Source organism: Melanostigma gelatinosum, assembly GCF_949748355.1.
Source record: "Melanostigma gelatinosum genome assembly, chromosome: 7".
Lineage (NCBI taxonomy): Eukaryota > Metazoa > Chordata > Actinopteri > Perciformes > Zoarcidae > Melanostigma > Melanostigma gelatinosum.
The window spans coordinates 287,501-311,952 of NC_136640.1; the positions used below are offsets into that span (position 1 = coordinate 287,501).

Consider the following 24,452-nt stretch of genomic DNA (forward strand, 5'->3'; position numbering starts at 1 on the left):
TGTGTAGTTGTGTAGCTGTGTTGTAGTTGTGTAGCTGTGTTGTAGTTGTAGTTGTGTAGCTGTGTGGTGTAGTTGTGTAGCCGTGTTGTAGTTGTGTAGCTGTGTTGTGTAGTTGTGTAGCTGTGTTGTAGCTGTGTTGTAATTGTAGTTGTGTAGCTGAGTTGTAGTTGTGTAGCTGTGTTGTAGTTGTAGCTGCGTAGCTGTGTTGTGTAGCTGTGTTGTAGTTGTGTAGCTGTGTTGTGTAGTTGTGTAGCTGTGTTGTAGTTGTGTAGCTGTGTTGTGTAGTTGTGTAGCTGTGTTGTGTAGTTGTGTAGATGTGTTGTAGTTGTAGTTGTGTAGCTGTGTTGTGTAGTTGTGTAGCTGTGTTGTAGTTGTAGCTGCGTAGCTGTGTTGTGTAGCTGTGTTGTAGTTGTGTAGCTGTGTTGTGTAGTTGTGTAGCTGTGTTGTAGTTGTGTAGCTGTGTTGTAGTTGTGTAGCTGTGTTGTGTAGTTGTGTAGCTGTGTTGTAGTTGTGCAGCTGTGTTGTAGTTGTAGCTGTGTTGTAGTTGTGCAGCTGTGTTGTAGTTGTGTAGCTGTGTTGTGTAGTTGTGTAGCTGTGTTGTAGTTGTGTAGCTGTGTTGTAGTTGTAGTTGTCTAGCTGTGTTGTGTAGTTGTGTAGCTGTGTTGTAGTTGTGTAGCTGTGTTGTGTAGCTGTGTTGTGTAGCTGTGTTGTAGTTGTAGTTGTGTAGCTGTGTTGTGTAGTTGTGTAGCTGTGTTGTGTAGTTGTGTAACTGTGTTGTAGTTGTAGTTGTGTAGCTGTGTTGTGTAGTTGTGTAGCTGTGTTGTAGTTGTAGCTGCGTAGCTGTGTTGTGTAGCTGTGTTGTAGTTGTGTAGCTGTGTTGTGTAGTTGTGTAGCTGTGTTGTAGTTGTGTAGCTGTGTTGTGTAGTTGTGTAGCTGTGTTGTAGTTGTAGTTGTGTAGCTGGGTTGTAGTTGTGTAGCTGTGTTGTAGTTGTGTAGCGGTATTGTGTAGTTGTGTAGCTGTGTTGTAGTTGTGTAGCTGTGTTGTAGTTGTGTAGCTGTGTTGTGTAGTTGTGTAGCTGTGTTGTAGTTGTAGTTGTGTAGCTGGGTTGTAGTTGTGTAGCTGTGTTGTAGTTGTAGTTGTGTAGCTGGGTTGTAGTTGTGTAGCTGTGTTGTGTAGTTGTGTAGCTGTGTTGTAGTTGTAGCTGTGTTGTGTAGTTGTGTAGCTGTGTTGTAGTTGTAGCTGTGTTGTGTAGTTGTGTAGCTGTGTTGTAGTTGTGTAGCTGTGTTGTAGTTGTAGTTGTGTAGCTGTGTGGTGTAGTTGTGTAGCCGTGTTGTAGTTGTGTAGCTGTGTTGTGTAGTTGTGTAGCTGTGTTGTAGCTGTGTTGTAATTGTAGTTGTGTAGCTGAGTTGTAGTTGTGTAGTTGTGTAGCTGTGTTGTGTAGTTGTGTAGCTGAGTTGTAGTTGTGTAGTTGTGTAGCTGTGTTGTGTAGTTGTGTAGCTGTGTTGTAGTTGTGTAGCTGTGTTGTGTAGTTGTGTAGCTGTGTTGTAATTGTAGTTGTGTAGCTGAGTTGTAGTGGTGTAGTTGTGTAGCTGTGTTGTGTAGTTGTGTAGCTGTGTTGTAGTTGTGTAGCTGTGTTGTGTAGTTGTGTAGCTGTGTTGTAGTTGTGTAGCTGTGTTGTGTAGTTGTGTAGCTGTGTTGGAGTTGTAGTTGTGTAGCTCTGTTGTAGTTGTGTAGCTGTGTTGGAGTTGTAGTTGTGTAGCTGTGTTGTGTAGTTGTGTAGCTCTGTTGTAGTTGTGTAGCTGTGTTGTGTAGTTGTGTAGCTCTGTTGTAGCTGTGTTGTGTAGTTGTGTAGCTGTGTTGGAGTTGTAGTTGTGTAGCTGTGTTGTGTAGTTGTGTAGGTCTGTTGTAGTTGTGTAGCTGTGTTGTAGTTGTGTAGCTCTGTTGTAGTTGTGTAGCTCTGTTGTAGTTGTGTAGCTGTGTTGGAGTTGTAGTTGTGTAGCTCTGTTGTAGTTGTGTAGCTGTGTTGTGTAGCTGTGTTGGAGTTGTAGTTGTGTAGCTCTGTTGTAGTTGTGTAGCTCTGTTGTAGTTGTGTAGCTGTGTTGGAGTTGTAGTTGTGTAGCTCTGTTGTAGTTGTGTAGCTGTGTTGTGTAGTTGTGTAGCTCTGTTGTAGTTGTGTAGCTGTGTTGTAGTTGTGTAGCTCTGTTGTAGTTGTGTAGCTCTGTTGTAGTTGTGTAGCTGTGTTGGAGTTGTAGTTGTGTAGCTCTGTTGTAGTTGTGTAGCTGTGTTGTGTAGCTGTGTTGGAGTTGTAGTTGTGTAGCTCTGTTGTAGTTGTGTAGCTCTGTTGTAGTTGTGTAGCTGTGTTGGAGTTGTAGTTGTGTAGCTCTGTTGTAGTTGTGTAGCTGTGTTGTAGTTGTGTAGCTCTGTTGTAGTTGTGTAGCTGTGTTGGAGTTGTAGTTGTGTAGCTCTGTTGTAGTTGTGTAGCTGTGTTGTGTAGCTGTGTTGGAGTTGTAGTTGTGTAGCTCTGTTGTAGTTGTGTAGCTGTGTTGTGTAGTTGTGTAGCTCTGTTGTAGTTGTGTAGCTGTGTTGTGTAGTTGTGTAGCTCTGTTGTAGTTGTGTAGCTGTGTTGTAGTTGTGTAGCTCTGTTGTAGTTGTGTAGCTCTGTTGTAGTTGTGTAGCTGTGTTGGAGTTGTAGTTGTGTAGCTCTGTTGTAGTTGTGTAGCTGTGTTGTGTAGCTGTGTTGGAGTTGTAGTTGTGTAGCTCTGTTGTAGTTGTGTAGCTCTGTTGTAGTTGTGTAGCTGTGTTGGAGTTGTAGTTGTGTAGCTCTGTTGTAGTTGTGTAGCTGTGTTGTAGTTGTGTAGCTCTGTTGTAGTTGTGTAGCTCTGTTGTAGCTGTGTTGGAGTTGTAGTTGTGTAGCTCTGTTGTAGTTGTGTAGCTGTGTTGTGTAGCTGTGTTGGAGTTGTAGTTGTGTAGCTCTGTTGTAGTTGTGTAGCTGTGTTGTGTAGTTGTGTAGCTCTGTTGTAGTTGTGTAGCTGTGTTGTGTAGTTGTGTAGCTCTGTTGTAGTTGTGTAGCTGTGCTGTGTAGTTGTGTAGCTCTGTTGTAGTTGTGTAGCTCTGTTGTAGTTGTGTAGCTGTGTTGTAGTTGTGTAGCTGTGTTGTGTAGTTGTGTAGCTCTGTTGTAGTTGTGTAGCTCTGTTGTAGTTGTGTAGCTGTGCTGTGTAGTTGTGTAGCTCTGTTGTAGTTGTGTAGCTCTGTTGTAGTTGTGTAGCTGTGCTGTGTAGTTGTGTAGCTCTGTTGTAGTTGTGTAGCTCTGTTGTAGTTGTGTAGCTGTGCTGTGTAGTTGTGTAGCTCTGTTGTAGTTGTGTAGCTCTGTTGTAGTTGTGTAGCTGTGTTGTGTAGTTGTGTAGCTCTGTTGTAGTTGTGTAGCTGTGTTGTGTAGTTGTGTAGCTCTGTTGTAGTTGTGTAGCTGTGCTGTGTAGTTGTGTAGCTCTGTTGTAGTTGTGTAGCTCTGTTGTAGTTGTGTAGCTGTGTTGTAGTTGTGTAGCTGTGTTGTGTAGTTGTGTAGCTCTGTTGTAGTTGTGTAGCTGTGTTGTGTAGTTGTGTAGCTCTGTTGTAGTTGTGTAGCTCTGTTGTAGTTGTGTAGCTCTGTTGTAGTTGTGTAGCTGTGTTGTGTAGTTGTGTAGCTCTGTTGTAGTTGTGTAGCTGTGTTGTGTAGTTGTGTAGCTCTGTTGTAGTTGTGTAGCTCTGTTGTAGTTGTGTAGCTGTGTTGTGTAGTTGTGTAGCTCTGTTGTAGTTGTGTAGCTGTGTTGTGTAGTTGTGTAGCTCTGTTGTAGTTGTGTAGCTCTGTTGTAGTTGTGTAGCTCTGTTGTAGTTGTGTAGCTGTGTTGTGTAGTTGTGTAGCTCTGTTGTAGTTGTGTAGCTCTGTTGTAGTTGTGTAGCTGTGTTGTGTAGTTGTGTAGCTCTGTTGTAGTTGTGTAGCTCTGTTGTAGTTGTGTAGCTGTGTTGTGTAGTTGTGTAGCTCTGTTGTAGTTGTGTAGCTCTGTTGTAGTTGTGTAGTGCATCAGCTCTCGGTCACCTTCGCTCTGACAAACTGCTTGCAGAAGCATCTTTCTAACAGGAATCATCAGATGCTGCATGTTAAGCAGCTCAATAAAGCTGCTTTGTGTCTAAATGTTGGCAGCTGAGCCGCCTGGCAGACTCCCATCATGCACTGCAACGATGCCCTCTGACCTGACCCTCTGATCGATACTGAGCAGGAGACAACCTCCGGTTCTCCATGCAGCTGCATTCTCTCCACTGTCCATCACGGGGCGACTCCTCTGGTTCTATAGAAGTGTGTTCTTAAAGTTCCTTCGCTCCGTAACGTCACGACTCCTCTGATCATTTATGTCATTTTAAACCTTAGTGAGTCTTTCGCGTTCAAACAGAAGTTAGTGAGTCTTTAATGTTCACACAGAGGTTAGTGAGTCTTTCCCATTCACACAGAGGTTAGTGAGTCTTTAGAGTTCACATCGACGTTAGTGAGTCTTTCTAGTTCATACAGAAGTTATTGAGTCTTTCTAGTTCATACAGAAGTTAGTGAGTCTTTTCCGTTCACACAGAGGTTAGTGACTCTTTAGAGTTCACATCGACGTTAGTGAGTCTTTCTAGTTCATACAGACATTAGTGAATCTTTCTAGTTCATATAGACGTTCGTGAGTCTTTCTAGTTTACACAGAAGTTTGTGAGTCTTTATAGTTCATGACCATGGGGGTGACCGTGGATCACTGGGTTAAGAGGGTCGTCTGGGAACCGGAAGGTCAATGGTTCGATCCCCGACTGGGACGTGTCGAAGTGTACCTGAGCAATACACTGAACCCCCGGCTCCCCGGGCGCCGATCAATGGCAGCCCACTGCTCCCTATGGAGTGGTCTCGTGTGACGTCACAGTTTAGCTGTCGGCCATGTTGGAGTACATGTTGGAGTACACACAGCCACTGGCATGCACGGCTGAGTCGCAGAACCTATCGATCATGGTGAACTTTTGTGCTGTCTTTGGTTGTGGCAGCAGAGCTGATAGAGACAAGAAATCATTCTTTGGTTTGCCAGCGGTCATTACACATCAAGGAAATTACACGAAGGAGCTATCCAAGCGACGTCGCCAGAAATGGCTGTCGCGCATCTCTCGGGATATAAAGGAATCGAATTTGGGGTACACTCGAGTATGTGCGGATCACTTTATAAGTGGTCAGTGATTTTATTTACAAATTCGTTTGTGAACAGTATTTAATAAAGGAAATATAAATTAAACATGGACATGAGAAGGTTACCGAAGCTTCATCGGCCCGTGACAGCAGTCGGTGCCAGAGATGTGTCGAGCGTGTACAACAGGCGAAACACAGCGATGCAGCCTCAGCATTGCTTGATATGAGTTTAACGTCGTATCATGTATATATATATATGTGTATATATATATATATATATATATATGTGTGGGGGGGGGGATGAAGTTAGGAGTTAGTTGAAAGTGAATTCCTACACACACGCACACAATGACATGCACGTACAATGTAAACAAACACACGTGTCTGTTTGCGCTGAGTAAACATTGAATATTGCTAAATATCTGACCAGATCTGTATATATTTACCCTTCCAATGACGAGATGAGAATTCTCGACGACCGTTGCTTTGACGTGTCGGACCCATCCACTGACAAACTGATTAGAAGCGTCGAGCCCTTTGTAGCACTCCAACTCGTCTTTCGTGTAAGGACTCGGGGTGTTCACGAGATACGTGTAGATGTTGGCGTAGTTTACCGATGGAAGATAAGTAGGATCGGCACTGAAACGATCTGCACTCATCGTATAAGGATCCAAGTTACCAATAACCTTCAATTTGGCAAGGTAGCGAACCTTTGATGCACTATCCAGTGATTCAAAGTATGGTATTTTCGCCGCACTTCCTTGTTTACTCGCCGCCATGGAGGATCTGTATGTACTCCAACATGGCCGACCGACCTGGTAACTAAGGAGATCGTGACGTCAGTGAGACCACTCCATATACAGGAATGGGTCAAATTTCGTGTATGTGTAAAAATGTATATGACAATAAAAATGGTTTCTTCTTCACACAGAAGTTAGTGAGTCTTTATAGTTCACACAGAAGTTAGTGAGTCTTTGAACAGACCGCCATACCATCCCGGACTGTACGCTGCTTTCCCAACAATAAACCTTGGATCACCAGTGACCTGCAAGCTCTTCTTAACAAGAAGAAAGCAGCTTCAGGTCTGGGGACAGGGACGAGCTCAGGACAGTCCAGCGTGACCTGAGGGTGAAGCTCAGGGAGTGCAAGGACTCCTACAGGAGGAAGCTGGAGGCCAAACTCCAGCAGAACAACGTGAAGGAGGTGTGGACGGGATGAAGCAGATCACCGGCTTCAAGGTTGGAGGCAGACAACCAGGGGGCTCCCTGGAGAGGCCAACGAGCTAAACTGTCACTTCAATAGGTTTAGCTCACAGCCCTCATCTGTCTCCTCCACACACCACACCTCCCAAACACCTCCCCCTCTGTCCCCCCTGGTGAGCTGCATGGACTCAGAGCCCTCCACTTCAAAGGGCTCTGCCACCACCGAGACTATGACCCCCCTCCCCCGCCCCTCTGTGACGACTGGCCAGGTGAGAAGACAGCTGGAGAGACTCCACCAAGGCAAGGCTGCTGGACCTGATGGCATCAGCCCCAGGGTCCTGAAGACCTGCGCCATCCAGCTGTCTAATGTCCTTCAACACCTCTTCAACCTGAGCCTGAAGCAGGAGGAAGTCCCGGTGCTGTGGAAGACGTCGTGCCTGGTTCCTGTACCGAGTGTGAGAATCACTTTCTTTGATTTCTCCAGTGCATTCAACACCATCCAACCAGTGCTGCTGAGTGAGGAGCTGCAGGTGGTGGGGGTGAACGTGTCCACCGTCTCCTGGATCACTGACTACCTCACAGCAGACCACAGTTTGTCCCACTGGGCCGTGTGCTGTCTGATACGGTGGTCAGTGATACTGGAGCCCCACAGGGAACTGTTCTGTCTCCCTTCCTGTTCACCTTGTACACCACTGACTTCCAGTACAACTCTGGGTCATGCATCTGCAGAAGTTCTCTGATGACTCTGCAGTGGTCGGGTGTGTAAGGGACGGACGGGAGGAGTACAGGGCAGTAGTGGAGGACTTTGTGGAGTGGGCCGGTAGAAATCACCTGCGTCTGAACGTGGCCAAGACCAGAGAGATGGTGGTCGACTTCAGGAGGAAGACGACGGCTCCACAACCGCTGAGAGTTCTGGGAGAGGATGTGGACATGGTGGAGGAGGACAGGTACCTGGTGTCTCCATCGACAGCAGACTGAACTGGAAGACCAACATCAACGCTGTGTACAAGAAGGGGAGGAGTCGACTCTTCTTCTTGAGGAAACTTCGATGCTTCAACGTGTGCAGCAAGATGCTGGAGATGTTCTACAGTCTGTTGTGGTCAGTGCACTGGACTCCTGTAGTCTGCTGGGGGAGCAGCATTGGAGCCGGAGACACCAACAGACTGAACAAACTGGTTAAGAAGGCGGAGTTAGAGAGCAATCAACCTGTCTGTACTCAGTTACCTGTACAGGTGAACATGATGAATACTGAATAATTAATAACCTCAAAGTTCATGGAGATTGGAGGTCGAGCCCACTTCTTCTTGTAGTTGGTTGGAAGCAACTCGATCTCTGCACTGATCTGAGACTCCTTCATACTGGCCATCCTCTTCACGCTGAAACACACATCTGTTACCTGATGATGTCACACACAGGTTACCTGATGATGTCACACACACACCTGTTACCTGGTGATGTCACACACACCCGTGACCCGGTGATGTAACACACACACAACTGGTGATGTCACAAACACCTGATGATGTCACAGACCTACTTACTTCCACACGATGGCGTTCTCACTAGCTTTGTACTTTGCTTTTCCCTTCATACGGATGAGCTGAACCCCGCTGGTGTTGAGGGGGGTGGGGATCCTCACCTGAGGGGGGGTGGGGGGGGGGTCATCAATTATTAAATATGAATACATAATCAATGAAGTAGAGCTGAGAGAGAAGACATGATCCTCCAGTTAGATTATTAATAACTGATCTTTATAAACGTGAACATAACTTCAGTGAACATGTTTAGTTCTGTCAAACTAAATATAAGGTTATTATTTATATTAATATAAAATAAATAATAATATACATATTAATAAAACTTATTTTATTCTATATTTATCATCCATCCATCCATCTTCCTCTGCTTATCCGGGGTCGGGTCCCGGTGGCAGCAGGTCCAGCAGGCTGACCCAGACTTCCCTCTCACCGGCAACATGTTCCAGCTCATTCTGGGGGATCCTGAGGCGTTCCCAGGCCAGCTGAGAGATGTAATCCCTCCAGCGTGTTCTGGGTCTTCGCCGGACTCTCTTCCCAGTTGGACGTGCCTGGAAAACCTCCAGTGGGAGGCGTCCAGGAGGCATCCTGATTAGATTCTGAACCACGTCAGCTGACTCCTTTCGACGCGAAGGAGTAGCGGCTCGACTCCAAGCTCCCTCCTGATGACCGAGCTCCTGACCCGATCTCTAAGGCTGAGCCCGGCCACCCTACGGAGGAAACTCATTTCGGCCACTTGTAGCCGCGACCTTGTCCTTTCGGTCACGACCCAGAGTTGGTGACCATAGGTGAGGGTAGGAACGTAGACCGAATGGTACATTGAGAGCTTTGCCTTCCGGCTCAGCTCCCTCTTCACCAAGACGGTCCGGTGCAGCGCCTGCTTTACTGCTGCAGCCGCACCGATCCGCCTGTCGGTCTCCCGCTCCATCTTACCCTCACTCGTGAACAAGACCCAGAGATACTTGAACTCCTTCGCTTGAGGGCGGCACTCCGTCCCCACCTGGAGGGAGCAATCCACCGGTTTCCAAGACATACGGCCGCAAATCAGATGATACGATTACAAAGTCGATCATTGATCGGCCTAAGGTGTTCTGGTACCAGGTACACTTATGAGCCACCTTATGTTCGAACATGGTGTTCATTATGGCCAAACCGTGGATAGCACAGCAGTCCAATAACGAGACACCACTCGGGTTCAGATCGGGCAAGCCGTTCCTCCCAATCACCCCCCGCCAGGTTTCTCCGTCATTGCCCACGTGAGCGTTGAAGTCCCCCAGGAGAACTATGGAGTCGGTAGGCGGCGCCCTTCCCAGGACCCCTCCCACCAACTCCAAGAAGGCCGGATACTCCGAACTGCTGTTTGGTGCATAAGCACAAACCACAGTCAGAGCCTTGCTCCCCGCAACCCGTAGGCGCATGGAGGCGACCCTCTCGTTCTCCGGGGAGAACTCCAATACAGCGGCTCTCAGCCAGGGGCTCGTGAGTCTCCCCACTCCTGCCCGGCACCTCTCACCCTGGGCAACTCCGGAAAAGGACAAAGTCCAGCCCCTCTCCAGGAGCTTGGTTCCAGAGCCAGTGCTGTGTGTGGAGGTGAGTCCAACTATATCGAGCTGGTATCGCTCCACCTCCTGCACCAGCTCCAGCTCTTTCCACGTCCCTAAAGCTAGTCTATGCTGCCAGCGATCGGCTCGCCCAGGCCTCCGGCCTGACCCGCCGCCCGGTCTGCATTGTACCCGACCCCGATGCTTGTCCCTGCGGTGGTGGGTCCACAGGGTGTATATTTATCATATATTTCATTAATATTAATCGTGGTACCTCGATCTTCTGAGCGAGCAGAGACGACTTGAAGTTGGACTTGATGATGACTTCGACCGACCTCTCGGACCAGAGGGATGACCTTGAAGGGTAGGACGATGTCTTTGGTGGTCCGATACCTGCAGACACACGTCTCAGGCCTGATGTCTCCTGGTGTGTGTGTGTGGTGTGTGTGTGTGTGTGACCTCTGACCTCATGAGCTCATAGTCTCCGTCTGGAGGGATGAAGCTGATGCTGCGTTCAGAGTCAAACTTGCTGAGTCGAACACACTGATGGAAGGTGCAGTCATCAATGGCTATCGACTGTTTACCGCTGAGGACAGAGGACAGAGGACACAGTGAGACAGGAAGTGACCATATACGGAGGTGGTGATGCAGGTGACCTGCGTGATCTCTGACCTCTTGGCACCGTCCTCTGAACTTTCTCCTTTTCCTTGCTTGTCGATCACAATCGTTCATGCCGAACTTACACTCTGGCATCCCGCTCAGGTAACTCTTCATCACCACGCGGCCGGAGACGTGAGCGCTGAGCACCTGACCTGTAGAGTCACATGATGAGGGGACAGTCAGTTACCTCGAGGTGACGGTCAGTTACATCAAGGTGATGGTCAGTTACCTAGAGGGGACAGTCAGTTACATCGAGGTGACGGTCAGTTACCTAGAGGGGACATGGTCAGTTACATCAAGGTGACGGTCAGTTACCTAGAGGGACAGTCAGTTACATCAAGGTGACGGTCAGTTACCTAGAGGTAACCTAGAGGTTGACGTTAGTTACCTAGAGGGGATGTTACCTAGAGGTGACGTTGACGTTAGTTACCTTGAGGGGACGTTGACGTTAGTTACCTAGAGAGGGTGTTGACGTTAGTTACCTTGAGGGGACAGTCAGTTACATCGAGGTGATGGTCAGTTACCTAGAGGGGACGGTCAGTTACATCAAGGTGACGGTCAGTTACCTAGAGGTAACCTAGAGGTTGACGTTAGTTACCTAGAGGGGATGTTACCTAGAGGTGACGTTGACGTTAGTTACCTTGAGGGGACGTTACCTAGAGGGTCGTTGATGTTAGTTACCTTCAAGGGACGTTACCTAGAGGGACGTTGACATTAGTTACCTTGAGAGGACGTTACCTAGAGGGGACGTTGACATTAGTTACCTTGAGGGGACGTTGCCTAAAGTGGACATTACCTCGAGGGGACGTTGACGTTAGTTACCTTAAGGAGACGTTGACGTTAGTTACCTTGAGGAGACGTTACCTAGAGGTGACGTTGACGTTAGTTACCTTGAGGGGACGTTACACAGGGGATGTTGACATTCGTTACCTAGAGGGGATGTTAACGTTAGTTATCTAGAGGGGACGTCAGTTACCTAGAGAGGATGTTACCAAGAGGGGACGTTGGCGTTAGTTAACTAGAGAGGACGTCAGTTACCTCGAGGGGACGTTACCTAGAGGGACGTTGACGTTAGTTACCTTGAGAGGACGTTGCACAGGGGATGTTGATGTTAGTTACCTTGAGGGGACGTTGACGTTAGTTATCTAGAGGGGACGTTACCTAGAGGGGACATTGACGTTAGTTATCTAGAGGGGACATAACCTAGAGGAGACGTTGAAGTTAGTTACCTAGAGGGGATGTTACCTTGAGGTGACGTTGACGTTAGTTACATAGAGGTGACGTCAGTTACCTCGAGGGGACGTTACCTAGAGGGACGTTGACGTTAGTTACCTTCAGGGGACGTTACAGAGGGGACGTTGATGTCAGTTACCTCGAGGGGATATTACTTAGAGGGGATGTTGACGTTAGTTACCTTGAGAGGACGTTACACAGGGGATGTTCACGTTAGTTATCTAGAGGGGGCATTACCTAGAGGGGACGTCAGTTACCTAGAGAGGACGTTACCCAGAGGGGACGTTGGCGTTAGTTAACTAGAGAGGACGTTACCTAGAGGGGACGTCAGTTACCTAGAGGGGACGTTGACATTAGTTACCTTGAGAGGACGTTACCTAGAGGGGACGTTGACGTCAGTTACCTTCAGGGGACGTTACCTAGAGGGACGTTAATATTAATATTATTAACAGTATTAGAGCTAAACAATAGTACTTTAACTTGTTTGGTTAAATGTACTGAAGCATCACAGAGACATTTATTGTCATTATGTATTTAATATTAATTATTAAATTAACTCAATAGGGACTAAACACTGTGTGTATGTGTGTGTGCGTGTGTGGGAATTACATGGTGCTGTAGGACAATGCAGGAGACCAAAGGAAAACAGGAAACAGTGAGTTTCACATTAAAAGCACATTACAGTCTGTTTTCTTCTTTAGTAGTAGCCTTCTCTTAGTTGTATTACTTTATTATTTATAGGGGTGTAACAATACACATATTCGCATTGAACCGTTCGGTACGAGGCTCACGGTTCGGTACGCATGACGAACAGAACAATATGTTTGAATTCAATTTTTTTTTTTTTAACCTTTATTTAACCAGGTAGTCCCATTGAGATAAAAATCAGGCAGCAACACAAGAAACACATAGTTAGACAGAAAAACACAGAACAAGACAAGTTAAAATAAATTAAAAGTTATAATACTAGTATAATATAATAATAGTAATAGTATAATAATACTAGTGCATTTGGAAAATGCAGAAGCTTAAATTGTGGGAAATAATATGTTTTCGGTGGAGCCACTGTTCTCAAAGTGGCAACCCACATGACGTAACGGACATCACCTGACCACTAAATGGGAGATGAAGAGCCACGTTCACTCAGGTTTAGTTCCATCATTGTTCATACTAAGATGATAATGGAGAAGATGTAAGTAACAATACAAGATGTAAGCAAGATGTAAGTAACAATACTACATCACATTAAGCAGGTTTTGTTTTTTACACTACACTGTTATAGTCGTCGTAATGTTTTCATCGTTATTATACATACTACTCTCATTATATGAATCATTTCTGTCACATTGAATGTGTTGTAACTCTGTTGTGTTGTTCATTCTGTACACATGACGTCTATCACACTTCATCCTGATCGAGGATCCTCCTCTGTTGCTCTCTGAGGAACATTTTTTCTACAGTAGTTACAGTGTAAATGTAATGTTACATTCCATCACTGCCACACAGTAAATATTAATATTCATGTACACATTGCACAGTGAGTGGAGGGATAAAAGAGCCTGATCTCATATTAAACCGACCCTAATTGCTGTGAAAATAAATTATATTTCTGTCTCTATTAGTGTGGAAACATGTGGACCAGGAGAGGTTTTTCCTGGAAAGTCTAAGGAACCAAAACCTGGAATATCCTACATTTTAACATAAAGGACAGCTATAAACTGTCTTCCACGTTTTTAGAAAACATTCGTTCAATATTTTCAAATATATTAACTTTTCATTAAAAATGTCACACAAAAGAATCACCACAAAATGATAGTTGGACATTTTTTTATTTTTTAATCATTGAGGATTTAAAACCAGAGTGAAGACAGAGAGCAAAATAAAACTATTTTCATAAATAAAGACAATAATCTGGTTGACACAGCTCTTCTGTGGCGACATTGGTACAGCTGTCTCTTTGTAAGGCATTGCTAGGCCTATGTACTTTTATTGTTTGTGTCTGTCTTTTTATGTATCTGTCTGTATGGACCCCGAGTCTGAAATAAAGTCTATCTATCTATCTATCTATCTATCTTCATCCATCATATACTCATATGTTAAAATACATTATTCATATGTGCTCTGGAGGTCAGGTGTTACCTAGACATATGCACGAAAAGACTGAAGATTGATTTGATAAACTGTGAGTTACCAGCAGAGACTGGTAGTTTTCTCCTCAGTGTAACGACGGAGCAGTAGATGCCCATCCATCCATTTCATCTGGTCCACCCTCGTCCACACAAAACGTCCACATCCTCCCTCACAAGGTCCAAGGGCTGTCCAGGAGGTGTTAGGACTTGTCTAGGAGTTGTTTAGTAGTTGAGATGTCTAAGAGTTGTCTAGGAGGTGTCCAGTAAGTGTCTAGGAGGTTTCTACCAGCCTCTTCTTTTAGGTGTAGGATTAACTCTATACAACCACATCAAGGCTCTCTGAGTCCACAGTGAAGGTACAAAGATAAATCCACCTTTAAATCAAACATCAGTTTCTCTCCTCGTCTCATTGTTTGTTTGTTAAAACTCCACCATCAGCAGCTTGTGTACATATTTCTTCAAAAGTACAAACGTGGTGTTTTCTCACTAGACGTGACATCATCATCATCACAGGGTCACATGACATCCACAAAGAAATCACCGGGGTTGGCCACGGCCAGGCAGAACGACTGCCGACCTGGAGGCGACGGAGCCGGCGGGAGGTCCTGAGAGTCTTTGTTACCATGGAGACCAGAGCAGGAGGTCGGGGGTCGCCGGATGCCGTCGTCACCGTGAGACTCTGCCGCCAGCTCTTTGTCGGGCGAAGCACTCACTTCCTGTTTGGTCATCTCTGATTGGCTGCCTCGTCCTCCCTTCTTCTGACAGTCACTACAATTTGATTCGCTGCTGTGACTTCCTGTTCACATCAAAACATGATGTTGTTATAGTGTAGTGTCGATGTTGTTATAGTGTAGTGTCGATGTTGTTATAGTGTAGTGTCGATGTTGTTATAGTGTAGTGTCGATGTTGTTATAGTGTAGTGTCGATGTTGTTATAGTGTAGTGTCGATGCTGTTATAGTGTCGTGTCGATGCTGTTATAGTGTAGTGTCGATGTTGTTATAGTGTAGTGTCGATGCTGTTATAGTGTAGTGTCGATGTTGTTATAGTGTAGTGTCGATGCTGTTATAGTGTAGTGTCGATGTTGTTATAGTGTAGTGTCGATGTTGTTATAGTGTAGTGTCGATGCTGTTATAGTGTAGTGTCGATGCTGTTATAGTGTAGTGTCGATGCTGTTATAGTGTAGTGTCGATGCTGTTATAGTGTAGTGTCGATGCTGTTATAGTGTAGTGTCGATGCTGTTATAGTGTAGTGTCGATGTTGTTATAGTGTAGTGTCGATGTTGTTATAGTGTCGTGTCGATGCTGTTATAGTGTAGTGTCGATGCTGTTATAGTGTAGTGTCTGTTGTTATAGTGTAGTGTCGATGTTGTTATAGTGTAGTGTCGATGCTGTTATAGTGTAGTGTCGATGTTGTTATAGTGTAGTGTCGATGTTGTTATAGTGTAGTGTCGATGTTGTTATAGTGTAGTGTCGATGTTGTTATAGTGTAGTGTCGATGCTGTTATAGTGTAGTGTCGATGTTGTTATAGTGTAGTGTCGATGTTGTTATAGTGTAGTGTCGATGCTGTTAGTGTAGTGTCGATGTTGTTATAGTGTAGTGTCGATGTTGTTATAGTGTAGTGTCGATGTTGTTATAGTGTCGTGTCGATGCTGTTATAGTGTCGTGTCTGTTGTTATAGTGTAGTGTCGATGTTGTTATAGTGTCGTGTCGATGTTGTTATAGTGTCGTGTCGATGCTGTTATAGTGTAGTGTCGATGTTGTTATAGTGTAGTGTCGATGTTGTTATAATGTAGTGTCGATGTTGTTATAGTGTAGTGTCGATGTTGTTATAGTGTCGTGTCGATGTTGTTATAGTGTCGTGTCGATGCTGTCATAGTGTAGTGTCGATGCTGTCATAGTGTAGTGTCGATGCTGTTATAGTGTAGTGTCGATGTTGTTATAGTGTCGTGTCGATGCTGTTATAGTGTAGTGTCGATGCTGTTATAGTGTAGTGTCGATGCTGTTATAGTGTAGTGTCGATGTTGTTATAGTGTAGTGTCGATGTTGTTATAATGTAGTGTCGATGTTGTTATAGTGTAGTGTCGATGTTATAGTGTAGTGTCGATGTTGTTATAGTGTAGTGTCGATGTTGTTATAGTGTAGTGTCGATGTTATAGTGTAGTGGTGATGTTGTTATAGTGTAGTGTCGATGTTGTTATAGTGTAGTGTCGATGTTGTTATAGTGTAGTGGTGATGTTGTTATAGTGTAGTGGTGATGTTGTTATAGTGTAGTGTCGATGTTGTTATAGTGTAGTGTCGATGTTGTTATAGTGTAGTGTCGATGTTGTTATAGTGTAGTGTCGATGTTGTTATAGTGTAGTGTCGATGTTGTTATAGTGTCGTGTCGATGTTGTTATAGTGTAGTGGTGATGTTGTTATAGTGTAGTGGTGATGTTGTTATAGTGTAGTGTCGATGTTGTTATAGTGTAGTGGTGATGTTGTTATAGTGTCGTGGTGATGTTGTTATAGTGTAGTGGTGATGTTGTTATAGTGTAGTGTCGATGTTGTTATAGTGTAGTGGTGATGTTGTTATAGTGTCGTGGTGATGTTGTTATAGTGTCGTGGTGATGTTGTTATAGTGTCGTGTCGATGTTGTTATAGTGTCGTGTCGATGTTGTTATAGTGTCGTGGTGATGTTGTTATAGTGTAGTGTCGATGTTGTTATAGTGTCGTGTCGATGTTGTTATAGTGTCGTGGTGATGTTGTTATAGTGTAGTGTCGATGTTGTTATAGTGTCGTGTCGATGTTGTTATAGTGTAGTGTCGATGTTGTTATAGTGTCGTGGTGATGTTGTTATAGTGTAGTGTCGATGTTGTTATAGTGTCGTGTCGATGTTGTTATAGTGTAGTGTCGATGTTGTTATAGTGTAGTGGTGATGTTGTTATAGTGTAGTGTCGATGTTGTTATAGTGTAGTGGTGATGTTGTTATAGTGTCGTGGTGATGTTGTTATAGTGTAGTGGTGATGTTGTTATAGTGTAGTGTCGATGTTGTTATAGTGTAGTGTCGATGTTGTTATAGTGTCGTGGTGATGTTGTTATAGTGTAGTGTCGATGTTGTTATAGTGTCGTGTCGATGTTGTTATAGTGTAGTGTCGATGTTGTTATAGTGTAGTGGTGATGTTGTTATAGTGTAGTGTCGATGTTGTTATAGTGTAGTGTCGATGTTGTTATAGTGTAGTGGTGATGTTGTTATAGTGTAGTGTCGATGTTGTTATAGTGTAGTGTCGATGTTGTTATAGTGTAGTGTCGATGTTGTTATAGTGTAGTGTCGATGTTGTTATAGTGTAGTGTCGATGTTGTTATAGTGTAGTGGTGATGTTGTTATAGTGTAGTGTCGATGTTGTTATAGTGTAGTGTCGATGTTGTTATAGTGAGTGTCGATGTTGTTATAGTGTAGTGGTGATGTTGTTATAGTGTCGTGGTGATGTTGTTATAGTGTAAATATGTCAGATCAAAAACAACGCTCATGAGTTATTGAATAGAATAAGATGATGGTTTACAGGCAGGATAGAAAACACGTCACCTTCACTGTGCTGACTTCCTCCTCCTCCTCCTCCTCCTCCTCCTCCCCAGGCCGGCAGCTGGTGGAGGGGGGGAGGCGAGCTGTAGGGGTGAGGGACGGGGTACTGGTAGGGGAAGGCCGGGGGCCTCTGGGGGCCCGCTGCCGGAGCCAGAGGGTCGCAATCTGATCTTCCTCCTCGACTGGAGTCTTCTTCGGGATCCAGCAGAGTCATCACACCCAGATCTGACAAGACAGGAGGAATCAGTAGTATTGATCCGTATGAGGTACGAGTCCTAGAACTGGTACTAGTCATAGCACTAGTAATAGAACTCTCTGGTACTAGTCATATAACTGTCTGGTACTAGTCATAGGACTGGTACTAGTCATAGCACTAGTACTAGTCATATAACTGGTACTAGTCACATAACTGGTACTAGTCACAGAACTGGTACTAGTCATAGAACTGGTACTAGTGACAGAACTGGTACTAGTCATAGAACTGGTACTAGTCACAGAACTGGTACTAGTCATAGAACTGGTACTAGTCATAGAACTGGTACTAGGCAAGGCAAGTTTATTTGTACAGCACATTTCAACAACAAGGTAATTCAAAGTGCTTCACATGAAACCATTAAAAGCATAAAGGCAAAAGTAAAGGACATTTAAAACATAAAACCATTAAAAGCATCAAAACATAAGGCAAAAGAAAAGGAGATTTAAAAGCAATTAAGAACAGTGTAAGAAATAAAATACAGTACTAGTCATAGGACTGGTACTAGTCATATAACTGTCTGGTACTAGTCACAGAACTGGTACTAGTCATAGAACTGACTGGTACTAGTCATAGGACTGGTACTAGTCATAGGACTGGTACTAGTCATAGAACTGTCTGGTACTAGTCATATAACTGGTACTAGTCATAGAACTGGTACTAGTCATAGGACTGGTACTAGTCATAGGACTGGTACTAGTCATATAACTGGTACTAGTCATAGAACTGGTACTAGTCATAGAACTGGTACTAGCCATAGGACTGGTACCAGTCATATAACTGGTACTAGTCATAGGACTGGTACTAGTCATAGGACTGGTACTAGTCATAGAACTGGTACTAGTCATAGAACTGGTACTAGTCATAGAACTGGTACTAGCCATAGGACTGGTACCAGTCATATAACTGGTACTAGTCATAGAACTGGTACTAGTCATATAACTGGTACTAGTCATAGAACTGGTACTAGCCATAGGACTGGTACCAGTCATATAACTGGTACTAGTCATAGAACTGGTACTAGTCATAGAACTGGTACTAGTCATATAACTGGTACTAGTCATAGAACTGGTACTAGTCATAGAACTGGTACTAGTCATAGAACTGGTACTATTCCAACAACTGGTACTAGTTCTAGTGAATGTACCCTGAATGTAGATCATGGTATTTCTCAACAAGTCTGCTCCAGTTTCCTAAAGAACTGTTTGTGTAGTGAAGAACAACTTTTCAGATGTCCGTACGTGAACACACAGCTTTCACTGGTGATCACTAATAATCACCAGTGCTCCCAGTACTCCCAGTGATGGGCGCTGGTCTTACCTCCACAGAGGTCTCCGAACACGTAGTAGCACTGCTCAGAGAAGGTCACCTTGTTGACGGTGTGCCGGATGAATCCGGCCTTCAGCAGGTTTCCGGCGTACTTGCGAGCTTCTCGGCGGTCAGTGAACCCGTCAACGCTCCGGTGGAGCCAGTCCACCACATCGGAACCTGGACGGAGGACAAACTGACGTGAGACACGGATCTTTGTATTTGAATTCATGTCATGGTGAACCCAGCAGCAAAAATGCAACCACTCAGATGTTAGGGTTCTTCTTACCAATGAAGGCATTGGGGATGGTGATCTTCAGCCACATCCGGTCCCGAACCTCCAGACCTGACTCAGGATTGGCCATCGCAGTGACGACCGCCGTCATGTCGCTGTGGATGGTGAGAAGGTTTTCTTCGTGCACGCCTGAAAAACAGCGGCAGGTTATTGGAAGCATAGGTGGTGATGGACGATGCTGCAGTGGTTGATGGGAGTCTCACCGTAGTGGGGTGGGAGCTTCCCCGTCATGGCGGCCGTGTGCGACACCCAGGCAGCCGGGTCAATCGGACGGACCGGCTCACCTACGAGGACAGACGGAGGACAGATTAGTTTGTTTCATTTTAATGTGAGAGAGGAAACCTTCTGTCAACACGATGAAAACTCACTCCTCGGAAGACTGAAGCAACCGCGAGGACTCGGATCCCAACACTTAGCCACCGTCAACGTCACCGGACTACAGAGAGACAGACATGTAGAGAGAGAGGGACAGAGACATGTAGAGAGACAGGTACATATTGATGTGAATACATTACAGTCATTTAGCAGACACTTTTATCCAAAGCAAATTACAATTCAGATCCTATCACACCGTCGGCTCAGCTCCAGGAGCACTTTGGGGTTAAGTGTCTCGCTCAAGGACACATCGACATGCGACTGGCAGACTCGGAGCCGGGGATCGAACCGCCGACCCTCTGATTGAAGGACGGCCCTGCTCTCCACTTAGCCACTGTCGCCGACATATATGTTACATTATGTACTATTAGTAGAAGCAGTAATAATAGTAGTATTAGCAGTAGTACTATGATTAGTCGTATTAGACGTCTCACCCTGGTTTGTGGACGATCTCTCTGAGGACTCGAACAGCGTCGTCGTTACTCATGTTCTCAAAGTTCATGTTGTTCACCTGAGAGACAGACATGTTTATCTACTCACTTAATACAAGTAGTACTTCTAAGAGTACTATAAGTACATCTAACAGTAGCATTAGTACCTTTAATAGTAGTATTAGTACTTCTAACAGCAGTATTAGTAGTACCACTAAGGGTAGTACTATTACCATGAACGGTAGTATTAGTAGTACCAGTAGTGATTTCCCCCTGTCCATCCCCCTTGTCCAGTACCGCTAACCGTAGTATCAGTAGTACTAGTAGTACGACGAACCGTAGTATCAGTAGTACTAGTAGTACGACGAACCGTAGTATCAGTAGTACTAGTAGTACCTGCAGTAACATGTCTCCAGGCTCGATGCGTCCGTCTGCTGCCACAGCTCCTCCCTTCATGATGGAGCCGATATAAATACCTCCGTCTCCTCGCTCGTTACTCTGACCTACGATACTGATACCCAGGAAGTTATACCTCTCTGTCAGACAGACAGGAGGACAGGGGGACAGAGAGACAGTTAGTTCAACAGGTTTATTGATGTCTACTTACCCGAGGCAACGACCTGGCCTACAAACGGGAGGTTGAATCATTTGTCAGCTGGTGTGGTGAAAACTTTTTAAAACTAAATTTTGGAAAGACCAAAGAGCTGGTCATTGATTTTAGAAGGAAGGAGGAGGAGGTCTCCCCAGAGAGTATTGCAGGTCAGCAGATAGAGATAGTCCAGTTGTATGAATATCTCGGGGTCTATCTGGACAGTAAATTAAAGTGGAAGAAGAACACTGATGCTGTTTTAAAAAAGGCTCAGTCAAGACTCTTCTTCCTGAGAAGCTTAGATCCTTTGACATCAGCAGGAAGCTTCGACATGTTTTCTATCAGGGGATCTTGGCTCGTGTTCTTTTTGATGCTGTGCTCTGCTGGGGGGGGGGGCATCACTGTGGATGATAAAAACAGGATCAATAAGATGATCAGAAAGGCTGGCTCAGTGATTGGTCTAACCCCAGACTCACTAGAAATCACTGTAGAAAAGAGAACAAGGGCCAAGTTAAAAACAATTGTCTTGTTTGAAGGCCGTCCACTACACGTCTTCAATGGACTCCGAAGCTCATTTAGAGAGACTCAGGACGCCTCAGAGTTCTACTGAACCACTAAGAAGCTCATTGAGAGAGACTCAGGACGCCTCAGAGTTCTACTGAACCACTAAGAAGCTCATTTAGAGAGACTCAGGACGCCTCAGAGTTCTACTGAACCACTAAGAACCTCATTTAGAGAGACTCAGGACGCCTCAGAGTTCTACTGAACCACTAAGAAGCTCATTTAGAGAGACTCAGGACGCCTCAGAGTTCTACTGAACCACTAAGAAGCTCATTTAGAGAGACTCAGGACGCCTCAGAGTTCTACTGAACCACTAAGAAGCTCTTCCGTTCCAGCAGCAGTCAGATTCTTTAATGCACACCTTTAGAGGTTTTTATCTTTCTGATGTCGATCATGTTTTATATGGCATTGTCTGGTGTTATTGATCCTTTGTAATGTGTTTTTGTCTGCTGTGTACTGTGTTGTTGTGTACTCTGGACTGTGTTGTCTGTATGAGTCTTTGGGTGGCAAAAGACTTTCCCCACTGGGGATTAATAAAGTTTTCTAATCTAATCTAATCTACTTCTTCTGGTTCTACTTCTTCTGATTCTACTTCTTCTGGTTCTACTTCTTCTGGTACTACTTCTTCTGGTACTACTTCTCCCGGTACTACTTCTTCTGGTACTACTTATTCTGGTACTACTTCTTCCGGTACTACTTCTTCCGGTACTACTTCTTCTGGTACGATTTCTTCTGGTTCTACTTCTTCTGGTACTATTTCTTCTGGTACGATTTCTTCTGGTTATACTTTTTCTGGTACTACTTCTTCTGGTACTACTTCTTCTGGTACTACTTCTCCCGGTACTACTTCTCCCGGTACTACTTCTCCCGGTACTACTTCTTCCGGTACTAGTTCTTCCGGTACTACTTCTCCCGGTACTACTTCTCCCGGTACTACTTCTCCCGGTACTACTTCTCCCGGTACTACTTCTCCCGGTACTACTTCTTCCGGTACTACTTCTTCCGGTACTACTTCTTCCGGTACTACTTCTCCCGGTACTAGTTCTTCCGGTATTAGTTCTTCCGGTACTACTTCTTCTGGTACTACTTCTTCTGGTACTACTTCTCCCGGTACTACTTCTTCCGGTACTAGTTCTTCCGGTACTAGTTCTTCCGGTACTAGTTCTTCCGGTACTACTTCTTCTGGTTCTACTTCTTCTGGTTCTACTTCTTCTGGTTCTACTTCTGATTGTACGTGTTCTGGTACTACTTCTTCTTATTCTACTTCTTCTAGTACTACTTCTGATACTTACCCATGTTCAGAGTTACAGTGATGACGTTGAGCGACATGGTGGAGTCAGTGACACTACTGAAAGACACAGACTGAGACAGACAGACAGGAGGACAGGCAGGAGGACAGACAAAGGAGGACAGACAGGAGGACAGATAACAGAGGACAGACAAAGGAGGACAGACAGGAGGACAGACAGGAGGACAGACAGGAGGACAGACAGGAGGACAGAGAGGAGGACAGATAACAGAGGACAGAGAGGAGGACAGAGAGGAGGACAGATAACAGACAAAGGAGGACAGACAGAAGGACAGATAGCGGAGGACAGACAGGAGGACAGACAGGAGGACAGATAACAGAGGACAGACAGGAGGACAGATAACAGAGGACAGACAGGAGGACAGATAACGGAGGACAGACAGGAGGACAGATAACGGAGGACAGACAGGAGGACAGACAGGAGGACAGACAACAGAGGACAGACAGGAGGACAGACAGGAGGACAGGGAACAGAGGACAGACAGGAGGACAGACAGGAGGACAGATAACAGAGGACAGACAAAGGAGGACAGACAGGAGGACAGACAGGAGGACAGATAACAGAGGACAGACAGGAGGACAGAGACAAGAGAGTTAAAAGATAAGAAAGGACATAAATATAATATATAAATAAAACAACAGAACAAAGCTGATCACATGACATCATGTCCGCTGCTTCCTGTCTGAGACTGTCAGAATAAGAGCACTACCTCAGGTCTACTGCACACTGTGTAGTACTGTGTATATTCATTAAATATACACAAATATACAAATACACACAGGATCAATATTTCTTTTTCTATATATTTAAATATTAAAATGAAACTTTAAAACCTGAATGTGACACAAACGTGTGTCTCTCTCTGTGTGTGTGTGTGTGTGTGTGTGTCTCTCTCTGTGTGTGTGCGTCTGTGTGTGTGCGTGTGTGTGTCTCTGTGTGTGTGTGTGTCTTGTTGAGAAAATTAGCTTATATACAGCTTAATCAGCAGCTAGTTTATATGCAGCTTTAAGTAGCAATTGACTTATATACAGTTTAATTAATCACTAGCATATTTGTAGTTTTAAATAACCATTAGCTTATGCAGCTCTATTAACCACTTATACAGTGCTCACAGCATACAGCAAGGCCAGAGAGAAGCAGGTGAAAGGTTACTTATTTAACTGCGTCACAAGGAATAGGCCGCCATCTTTAAATAGATAAGGGAGGAACAATAGATAGTGAGATACAGGGACATCGCCCCAGCAGACTCCCCTCTTCACACAACCTCTCGCCTCAAAACCTCACTCACACTGATGGAAACCAACGCCTATTGGGAGGGGCCAAGGTGAATGGACATTCACGGCCTCCATCCAGGCGCCATAACGTACAAACGTGCCACGCCTGCATCTTTGAATTTGACCAATGTGTATCAAGGGGTGGACCCCCTATATTAAGTTTCACGCTGATGTGTTCAAGCGTGTCTTATGGTGGACCTCTGCGAGGAAAATCATTAGAGCCCATGCATGTTTAATTGTGTTGGCTGAATAACTTTGTTGATAACGAATCTATTGCTTTGATATAATAAATCTGGATATTGATATAACTAAACGTCTCTGAGAGCTTTCGTCGTATTCTTAAATCTGCCCTGGGTGTGGAAGATAGCTTTATTTTTCACAACAAAGTTGGTGCCGAAACCCGGGATCCTCTCGCAGGGCTTATAGGATTGGAATACTGACGCACCTCTCTATCTGTGATTTCAGAAATAATTGGCGAATCCTCCCCGAGGCTGGGAGCCCCAGTATCTGCTACTGGGTCCGTGCCAGCAGTTTCGGGAGGTCTGATATTGCCGGCATAACAAACAGGTGAGCAGGTCCTATTTAACTGAATCCTGCATATTGTATTCATAGCTTGAATTCTAAATTTGATATCAGACTGACCGAACTGTGGGTAAGGAATAGTTATAAAGTATTGTAAAGAATAAACACACAGCAACAGAGTTGTTATACAGCCATTTGGGGGGTCTGTGCACAGGAATGAATGAGTCCAGCAGAAGACGTTAGATAAAAGGCGAAAAATGATGTTTTTTTGTGGCAGCGTAGAGTGAAGGAATGTGAGCCGTGCCACGCGCCTTCTCTGTCGCTGTCACGCGCCTCGCGCCTCGTACTCAAATTCCTGCCACAAATAAAGCGTAATCTTTAACGTAATTATAAGACGTTTTGGACTACGAAGAAACTGTATAACATGACGGGGATATATGTGTGTTAAAGGTCATTGATAAACTGTAAACTGACAGTGAATGGACCGTGAAATA

The 24,452-nt window shown here is 44.9% G+C and overlaps 1 protein-coding gene across 1 annotated transcript in view; it reads right to left on the minus strand.

Moving 5' to 3' along the window:
* Positions 1–13,173: 13,173 nt before the first annotated feature.
* The window catches only part of dvl3b (dishevelled segment polarity protein 3b), a gene marked incomplete at its 5' end in the record, with an annotated part of 37,654 nt that continues 26,375 nt past the window's right edge, over positions 13,174–24,452 (minus strand). Inside the window, 9 exons of the mRNA XM_079271505.1 lie at positions 13,174–14,276; positions 17,044–17,265; positions 18,614–18,781; positions 18,891–19,025; positions 19,100–19,180; positions 19,265–19,332; positions 19,706–19,782; positions 20,099–20,238; positions 22,145–22,214. Coding sequence (XP_079127631.1) covers positions 13,996–14,276; positions 17,044–17,265; positions 18,614–18,781; positions 18,891–19,025; positions 19,100–19,180; positions 19,265–19,332; positions 19,706–19,782; positions 20,099–20,238; positions 22,145–22,214 — 1,242 coding nt within the window. The 3' untranslated portion in view covers positions 13,174–13,995. The remainder of the gene's footprint in view (positions 14,277–17,043; positions 17,266–18,613; positions 18,782–18,890; positions 19,026–19,099; positions 19,181–19,264; positions 19,333–19,705; positions 19,783–20,098; positions 20,239–22,144; positions 22,215–24,452) is intronic.